The following is a 9,706-nucleotide window of genomic DNA, read 5'->3' as shown; positions in this document are numbered from 1 at the left end:
TCAGGGGTGTCGAGCATCTGCGAACACTACAGCCTGCGTGGGTTTTCTCCGGGTACTCCGGTTTCCTCCCACATTCCAAAAACATGCACGGCAGGCTGATTAAATGTCGCTAGGTGTGTAAAAAAAAAAAAAAACACGTGAGGTGCTACAGCTTCCTCCGACATGCTCGAAACATGCATTCTAGGTTCATACAAGAGTCGAAATTGTCCATAGCGGTGGACAAACACGAGATATAATTAATCCCTAAACGGATTACTTTTATTGTCATACCATAAATAGTTGTTTCTTCAGGAAGATGATAACCTTCAAACGAGATTACAAATTAACTGGCCAATAAAAGTTGATGGACACGTGATCAGCATAACGCTAACGCATCTGCCAATGAGGCAAAGGTGCGTCTTTATCTGATTTGACGCTATCAACGGGAGCCGCGGTTCCTATAAAAGGAACCGCAGGTTAGAAACTTTGCGAGCAAACAACTCTTCTGGAAATGACGGCAATCGGGGATGTGGGAGTCACTCTTGCGGCTCTGCTCTCAGTGGCAGCAGCTGCAACGCTACAAAAGTGAGTCATTTGCTTGCTTTTTTGTTTTGTTTTTTTCTCGGAATGGGATTGAACATTTTTGAGGCAAGGATGGTCGATTTAGACACTTACCGGTACTTTATCAGGACTAAATGAATTAAGGTCCAGTATTTGTATCATCTCAACTTGTGTTTTGCAATGAATTTGCTGTATTGCTATTGTGAAAGCAAATCAAATTGTGTATACACACACACGCACACAAGATACACAACTGCTAGCGGTAACACTGAGGCTTGAAATCTTGGAGATTTTGTATGTTTCCGTAAAATGGAGCGAAATCGTGTCAATTAATTTTTCCTGATCCTACCTGGTGTGTGTAACAGACCAGAGTACAACTACGACAAATACCACCCCATGTCAGAGGTAAGGATACACACACACACACACAGACTGACAGCCTCAAAGGCAAAGATGATTTTTGTCATGGCCACCGTCATGGATCTGCACTGATTAGGAAAAAAAAATCTTTATTTGCCTGCAGTCTGACCAAGGTCTAAGAGTTTTTTTTCCCCAATCCAACAGATCTCTGAATGGATGACTCAGGTTGCAAAGGCCCATCCTGATATTGTGACCGTCATGGATTACGGAAAAACTTATGAGCTGCGGACAATCAGTTTGCTCAAGGTAACCGGTAAATACTGTACCGTATTTTCCACACTAAAAGGCGCACTCGATTATGAGGTGCACCTTCAATGAATGGCCTATTTTGTAATTTTTTTCATACATTGGGCACACCGCATTATAAGACGCAATCTACAATGCATCCACTAGATGGAGCTATGCTCAAGGAAACACCAACAGAACGATCGGATGTCAGTAAAACATATTCACGGTTAGCCAACAGCAAGTTATAACATTGACTCGTTAACGTTGAACTCTCTTGCCGCCGCTCGATTTCCGCGTTTGAACTCGCATGTCTCGAGCAAGGAGCCATTTTGGGGTCGAAGTATTACCGTAATGACCATACAAAGGCGCATCGGATTATAAGGCGCTCTGTGAGCTTTTAAGAAAATGGAAGGCTTTTAGGTGGGCCTTTTTATGCGGAAAATACGGTAGTCCTTTTTGCTTTGCAGATCGGTGCAGACACCGGAGCGAAAAAGAAAGCCATCTGGATGGACTGCGGTATTCATGCCAGGGAGTGGATCGCTCCGGCCTTCTGTCAATACTTTGTCAGCCGGGTAATCATGTCCCACGTTCCGCATTGACGGCGCACGGGCCGGAACGTTCAATGAGCAAAAACTCGGAACCGTGATCTTTTCATTTCAGATCTTGCGGACCTACAAGACGGACCCGAAAATGGGAGAGATGATTCGAAACATGGACTTTTACGTCACCCCGGTGCTCAACATGGACGGCTACATCTATTCGTGGAAGGACAACTCGGTCAGTGATCCATTTCTTGGGACAATTAGCACGTTGCCTTCACAAGGACTCAGAAAGGCAATGAATGAAGTCGAAAACCAACCTCTTGTAAAAACTAACAGTCAACCTCTTATTCCTAAATTGCGGACAAGAACATTATTAAGTACATCACAGCAAAGTATCGCATCGCATTAGCATGAAGCTCGATAAAGGGATGACGTCTGAAGAATCGAATTGGTCGGTTTCTGGCAATCCTGTGACCTCACTGTCTGATGAGTCAAACCGTAACAATCTTTGGGTCATCTGGCAAATACAATTAAAAGATGAGATGGAAAATAGAACGTGGAAAAAAAATGACTGCAACAAATCCCATTCTATGTTTAGTTAGTGGCCGAGCCGAGTACTTGAAAACTAATTATATGAACGCAAAGACATTTTCCAAATGGCAAACTAGCCCGAATCGCATCTTAGAAAATGTGCAAACGCCAAATGAAATGCAAAGGAAGAACTCATTTGACCCCTTGTGTTGATGAATTTTAAATCGTGGGTGGGAACGAACACCTTTGGCCTTTTGGACTTTTCAGATGACTTTGCTGAGACCGCGGATTGTAGAAAAGGGTCATCTCTCGCCATCGCATGATTCAATTTCAGGATCTACTATTTGATGAGATGAAAGCTTATCGATGCCTCTTGAACCTGCTGAAATATTTCAGTTTTGTTTTTTTTCAAACTGACTACTTGCTGCTCTTGAAACGGTATTTCTAAAGTGTCTTATGTGGCTGAAATCATGTCCCGGTCGATTTACTTGCAGGACAACAAAACGGAAGATGTGTATTATACAAATGGCCACCAGGTGTCACTCAAAACACCAGACAAACGCGGTTCCATTAAAATGGCCGCCAACTCTGATGTATGATACAGTATGAGCATTTATAGATGGAAAAATAGATGGATCGTTGTCCGCCATTTGCTCCAAACATTTCGTTCGTCATCCAAATCTGTTGACAGCGATTACCCGATCGTCTGTCCACTCGGGATTTGTGTGGTTTAGCATACGTTTAATACAGCTACCTCAAAAGTTTTTTTCAGCACTTCTTGTGCTTGTAAGCTTATGTTATATTATTAATTATTGCCATTTTATGTTTGGGCATCATATTATTTCATGTTAAGAATACCTCAATTATATTCTGTTGTTTAATAATTGCTTAGACATGATTTTATGTTGATAGGTTCTGATTGGCTGTTGAAGTAAGAGAACCAGGAAGTGATTTTAGTTACGAGGAGACTTGTATTCTCGAACATGCTCTGGTGCAGACGTCTCCCCGCCCCCTTTTTTTTTTAAATAAAGCAGCATTTAAAGTATTCCATCTGTTCTTTTGCCGTTCGTAAAGTAGAGCTATCCACTAAAAACAACCAATCCTTCAACTTACATGCTATGCCACTTCGACCTGTCCATCACTTCTTGGAATTACAGACTTCTTAGAATTTCTGTAGTTTTGTACACGTGTCTCGTTCATTTATATTCGGTTCATCCTGGATGGACACCCAAAGTCCGTTGGGATCGGCTCCAGCCTGCCAACCATCATCAACTTTTGACTCTTGGCGTTGCCACGAGAACGCGTCGCAAGAGGCTTACTAAAACCGTCGACTCTGACCCCTTTAGACCCGTCTCTGGAGAAAGAACAGATCACCAGAACCCGTCGGCTGCAACTGCTCGGGGACGGATCTGAACCGCAACTTCGACGCCAATTGGGGCAGTGAGTGTTTCTCTCCGTCGCAATCATTTCAGTTGGCAATGTCACCCAAAATGTGTCGCGCATTTGAGGGTCGGGCATTTTTATACGGTTCTCATTTTCTTCAAAGCCATCGGCGTGTCATTTGACTGCTGCCACGCGACTTACTGCGGCAGAGGCGCCGAGTCCGAGCCCGAGACGCAGGCCGTGAGCTACTTTGTGGGAAGCCGGAAAGAGGACTTCCTGTGTTTCCTCACCATCCACTCCTACGGCCAGCTGCTTCTGGTTCCCTACGGACACCCTAATTTCACCGCCGCCAACTACAAGGAACTCGTATGTAACTCGTATCTTTCAGTGATTAAATGTGAAGTCAAATTGGGGGGTGTGGAAAAAAAAAAGAAGAGTGTACTGTCCCGATTCTTTAGATGGAAGTTGGTATGGGTGCGGCGGAGGCCATTAAGAAGGTCCACGGGAAGATCTACAGAGTGGGAACCTCGCCGGATATATTATGTAAGTCAGGGGTGTCCAAAGTGTTTGCCAAGGGGGCCAGATTTTATGTGGTAAAATGTCGGGGGGCCGACCTTGGCTGACATTCTTTACATTGAACAACAATATTCATTCATTCATTCATCTTCCGGGCCGCTTGATCCTCACTAGGGTCCCGGGGGGTGCTGGAGCCTATCCCAGCTGTCTTCGGGCAGTAGGCGGGGGACACCCTGAATGGGTTGCCAGCCAATCGCAGGGCACACAGAAACGAACAACCATTCGCACTCACACTCACACCTAGGGACAATTTAGAGTGTTCAATCAGCCTGCCATGCACGTTTTTTTGGAATGTGGGAGGAAACCGGAGCACCCGGAGAAAACCCACGCAGGCCCGGGGAGAACATGCAAACTCCACACAGGGAGGCCGGAGCTGGATTGTTCAACAAATTTTAGTAAGCCAGTCTGTTTCACATTTCCATTTTTATTTTAATTTCAACAATCTTAAGAATTTCTTTTGGTTCATTTGAAACAGGAATTTGAAATATGACATATCAGTCAATATAAACACGGAGTGATGTCTTGTTAACTCGTGAGTGATGCCCTCTAGTGTCTAAATGCTATTACTCATTTAGTGAATGCTATTACTCATTTAGCCACTAGAGGGAAGCAGTACTCTATGAAACATCACTCACCAGTCTACGAGACCTCAGTCAATGCAACACGTGTTCCATTGCGCCCAACCTGCGGGCCAGACGGCACTGATTTTATGACGGGGGCCGAGGGCCGGATGAAATTCGACCGCGGGCCAGATTTGGCCCCCGGGCCGGACTTTGGACATGCATGATGTAAGTGAACACATGACATAATCACCTTTGAGCTGTTGTTGACATACTTCAGCACTGCTGCCTCAGGAAAAAAAATGTCCGCTTGGTATCTGGATGTGGTTCTGAAAATGACGTTGGTCAACGTGCTCTTCCATAGATCCCAATTCCGGTTCCTCCCGAGATTGGGCTCGGTTCCTAGGAATCCCTTACTCCTACACCTTTGAGCTGAGAGATGACGGCCGTTACGGCTTCGAGCTCCCCGAGGATCAGATCCGGCCCACCTGTGAGGAAGCCTACGACGGCGCCTTACACATCATCACCTACGCCCACGACAAGGTCTTTAACGGCGCCGTGGCATCCACCGTCCCAACGATTTGGACTGTGCTGGTGGCGGTAGGAGTCGCAACTACCATGTGACCTTCATAGATGGATATCGCACTTTGAATGCCGTATTTATATTTCACTGCCCCAGAACATGATAGCGAACCGCGCTGGAAGAAAAACAACTTCTAGTGGCTCACCGAGAGCACTCACGTGAATGTTTACATTTTACCGGTCACCAAGCACAAGTTTTGACCCAGACCGACATTTGCATATGAATGTTGGAACGCAAAAGAAGAAAGAAAGATTTTATTATATTTTATTTTATGGCTACATAGTGTATTTTCCACCCTGAAAGGCCGATTTTCTTTTTCCCATACATTGGACACACCGCATTATAAGATGCAATCTACAATGCATCCACTAGATGGAGCAACGCTCAAGGAAATGCCAATAGAACGATCAGATGTCAGTAAATTTCTGTTTCTGTTTCTATTTCTGTGTTCAACTGCGTAACCCATCGCCTTAAGTTTGAACTCTGCGTTGTCAGCATGTCTTGAGCAAGGAGCCATTTGGGTGGGGAAGGGGGGGGTCGAAATATTACCGTAATGACCAAAGCTGCATTGCAAAGATAAAATGAGATATCCTTTTATTTGTCCCACACTGGGGAAATTTACAGAAAGGACAAGGATTGTTCGACGCTGGAGAAAATAATCTAACATGAGTTACTTCAAAGTTTCGGCTTTTGTGCTGGTGAAGGGATGGTATCGTTGCTCTCGCAGATGCGCCAGGGGCAAAAAGAGCCGATCTTCTGGAGGAAACTGCTCCCACCGCGTCCATGTCCATCCTGGGATAAGATAGAAAGACAAAGTCACTCCAGTTTACACTCTGAGCCGGTTGCCAATTCCCCAGACAAAAAGCCAACGAGGGGGCGTTTTTGATCTTTGAGGGGGGGCGGATTGGCAGAAATACTGCAAGGCGCATGCGGGAATACTCGCCATTGTATTCTTGGCCATGTTTTACGTTATGTGTTGTATAATTTGGATGATTTTCTGTCAAAATGTTCTGCAAAGCGCTTTGTTGCAGCTGTTGTGAGAGGGCTCGATACACAAAGATGTATTCCATTCCGTTGTTTTGAGGTTGTTAGTTGTAAATATTCCAAGACATACCCTCATTTTTCTCCGGTTCCAAGTTCTGGGGTTCTTTGGATCGCTCCTTGTCCAATTCTCCTTGCATAATAATGGTAACGTAGTGATACTGCTCCTCCAGTCTGATGGAATTCACCACGGAAGCAAAGCGGATGTTCACCAAATGCAGGCCAGCTTCCTCTAACACCTCCCTCTGGGCGCATTCCTCCCACGTCTCCCTGTACAAGAACACGGTCACTTCAGTGGAGGGCAACCGTGCACTCCTCATCCAACCATTACGGTGTCACTATATGCTCCCCTCCAAAAGTATTGGAACAGTGAGACGGACGACATTTTGGGTTTGACTTCAAATATGAGACGAGAGGTTAATGCATCAGTAATTTATTTTCAGGAATGCGCAACCAGGACGATAGCTCAACTCAAGTGTATTTCTAAAGCATTTGAAAACAACCACCGCTGTTTCCAAAGTGCTCTACGTGACGCAAAAATAATTCATACGGGAACTAAACAATAAAACAAAAAATTCAAACTTAACTCTCATACAGCGGCAAAAGAGAAAGAATAAAAATGTTTTTTTTACGAGTTTTAAAGATGGGCAGCGAGCAGGGTTGTAGAACGTTCAGTGGGAGGCTCCATCCCCTTCTGAGTCTCCGCTTAGTTCTTGGTACCTCTAAATAAGCAGGTACAGTATAGTCCGCAGACCTTCTTGTTTAGATGAGAATAAATTCTTTTTTTTTCTCTCTACATGAAAAAAAAACGTTTCTTCGTTAGATAATAAAAATGTAATTTCTTTAGCTACATGTGAAATTTCACAATAATCAATCAAATGTAATAATGGAGGAGACATTTGAGTATAATTTCAGTGTCTCGAGGCCGGGCCGAGTGTCCACTTTTTTGGAAATCAAAATATGGTCACACTAAATTGTATTGTTTTGTGTTTTTTTGTTATTGTAAAGTGTCCTTGGGTGTCTTGAAAGGCGCTTATAAATAAAATGTATTATTATTATTATTACTAACATGACATACATTTAAAAGGTAGAACAAACGAAAATCAGTTGTCAAAGATGCAACGCAAGAGGTCTGCCCCCCCCCCCCCCCCCACTACTGCTCGAAGAGAACTTGGATAGGGTCCAGCCAGCCCATGACCGACCCTCGTGAGGAAAAGTGTCATGGATTGCGAATGAATGGAATTATCATGAATGAAAGCGGTACAGGGCGAAATGTTCCCACTTCCTGGTACGTACCCAAACTCGAGATGGCCGCCCGGAAGTTGGTACTTCCCATTTCCCAATTCACTTTTCCTTTTCCCGAGGAGAACACAGCCTGGATGAGCCGAGTCTGTGACCAGTACCCCTACCCCAACTTTGGGACGCCTCGCTGCGCTATCTGACATCTGGTCGAGCAATAAAACGTACACTTGGAAACAAAAACGTGGTAAACGGAAGACGATCCCCCGGAGAGAAGCTACCCGTGAAGTACAAGAGCATTCTCTCTGAGGACTTCCTGCTTTGCTCGTAACGACAAACGCATCATGGACAGACTTACTGTGGACTACACATTTGATCGCGAGTGGTTAAAATGTATTTAAAAGTGTTGCTAAAATCTTATGTCACTGAAACATGTTTTAGTTAATTTTCTTAACGTGTAAAAATCGGAGTTCACATTATTACAGTGTTTCCCAAACTTTATTGAATCGGGCACAAACAAAAATGCCACTACGATATCTTTCTATATATAGATAGTGTTGTGTCTTGAAATGACGAGGCACACACACGCATTTTTTATTATGTATTCGACCGTCGAGTTCCGCCATTAACCTCGTGGGGAAGAGGCTTAGCAAGTTAGCATTCCAGGTAACATTTCACACATGCGCGGTAGATGGCAATACAAAGTACGGGAAGTCAATGCGTCCAAACTTACAAATCTATGATGGTTATTACACCACAGATATTGATATCCATCAGAGATGTGTTCCTCGGGGGGTATTGCAAATCATGAAGACCTGCCAAGTGGTATGATAGCATTGTTTTATACATGTTCTCGGCTAGGCCTCAGCTTCAAAATCAGTCCTTGGTCCCTGGCCTCGGAAAATTTTCCAAGTCCTTGGCCCTGGTCTTGGCCTCGGAGTCAAGTCCTTGGCCTTGGCCTTGGCCTCGGGTTGCCGGTCCTTGGACACAACACTGATATCCATATACATATATCAGAGGCTTGTAAGTGAATTTTTGGCTGTCCTGTCACTAGGCATTCGCAAGAAGCCTGGGCACTCCATCCATCATCGAGCGTCCATCATTTTTTCCAACCTGAGAAAAATGCAAATGTCAGTCATGACTTATTATTTTAGTCACGCTTCGTTCATCGCAGTTGATCACCGCTATTTTAGCACGTCAGTAAATTTCACCGGTCTGCCAGGCCCTCTCAGTCGCCGGTTCTTCAAAAAAAAAAAAAAAACAAAGGAAAACAAAACGTGTTATAGTCCAACAGATGAAAAAAAAAATCCAATTTAATTAAAATTGTAAATTGAGTACAGTTAAATATCACTGTATCTACCTCATACGGCGATTGCCCAAAGAACTGAATACAAAATGATCAAGTTTTAAAAATTCTGACTCAAAGTAGTGAAAAATCAAACCATGCTTTTCCTCTTTTTCTACAACGACGCGCTCTAAAGCAGCCACACTAGCAGACTGGACTATCCATCAGAAAGATGCATTTTCATGGCCTTGGCATAGCTAGCGAGCTACTGTAACTTAACATCACAGTCGGTCTGGATGACTGTTGATTGGATCGAAGTGGCTCACTACTTTTTTTTTTCCCAATAGCGGGAAGGTGTGATTTGTGCCGGACTGGGCACCCGAGAAATCTTGGAAAATTGAACAGGTGAAAAACACTTTCACGCTTTATCTCTATAATTAAGTTCTACATAGTTCTCAGTCTTTTAATGTCTCCAGCATTTATCGTCAAACCTGTCCCATAACATTTAGAAGCATTCATTCATCTTCCGAGCCGCTTGATCCTCACTAGGGTCGCGGGGGGTGTTGGAGCCTATCCCAGCTGTCTCCGGGCAGTAGGCGGGGGACACCCTGAATCGGTTGCCAGCCAATCGCAGGGCACACAGAAACGAACAACCATTCACACTCACACTCACACCTAGGGACAATTTAGAGTGTTCAATCAGCCTGCCACGCATATTTTTGGAATGTGGGAGGAAACCGGAGCACCCGGAGAAACCCCACACAGGCCCGAGGGAGAA

General features: G+C 44.4%; 2 protein-coding genes across 2 annotated transcripts; one reads left to right on the top strand and one right to left on the bottom strand.

Moving 5' to 3' along the window:
- Nucleotides 1-200: 200 nt before the first annotated feature.
- cpo (carboxypeptidase O) lies at nucleotides 201-5,639 on the top strand. Its single transcript, XM_052059274.1, has 9 exons — nucleotides 201-564; nucleotides 906-945; nucleotides 1,105-1,206; nucleotides 1,656-1,760; nucleotides 1,849-1,965; nucleotides 3,608-3,701; nucleotides 3,808-4,010; nucleotides 4,103-4,187; nucleotides 5,145-5,639. The coding sequence occupies exons 1-9, from the start codon at nucleotides 491-493 to the stop codon at nucleotides 5,402-5,404; spliced, it is 1,080 nt and encodes a 359-aa protein (XP_051915234.1). The 5' UTR covers nucleotides 201-490; the 3' UTR covers nucleotides 5,405-5,639.
- Nucleotides 5,640-5,940: 301 nt separating this feature from the next.
- nudt15 (nudix (nucleoside diphosphate linked moiety X)-type motif 15) lies at nucleotides 5,941-7,976 on the bottom strand. Its single transcript, XM_052059335.1, has 3 exons — nucleotides 7,701-7,976; nucleotides 6,478-6,674; nucleotides 5,941-6,155 (listed from the first exon to the last, which is right to left on the bottom strand). Exons 1-3 carry the CDS (start codon nucleotides 7,847-7,849, stop codon nucleotides 6,034-6,036), a joined length of 468 nt encoding a protein of 155 aa, XP_051915295.1. The 5' UTR covers nucleotides 7,850-7,976; the 3' UTR covers nucleotides 5,941-6,033.
- Nucleotides 7,977-9,706: the final 1,730 nt, after the last annotated feature.

The sequence above is a fragment of the Hippocampus zosterae genome, chromosome 2 (genome assembly GCF_025434085.1).
Source record: "Hippocampus zosterae strain Florida chromosome 2, ASM2543408v3, whole genome shotgun sequence".
In the NCBI taxonomy this organism is placed as follows: domain Eukaryota; kingdom Metazoa; phylum Chordata; class Actinopteri; order Syngnathiformes; family Syngnathidae; genus Hippocampus; species Hippocampus zosterae.
Note: the sequence above shows the minus strand (reverse complement) of the source record. Positions and strands in the feature narration are given on the sequence as shown.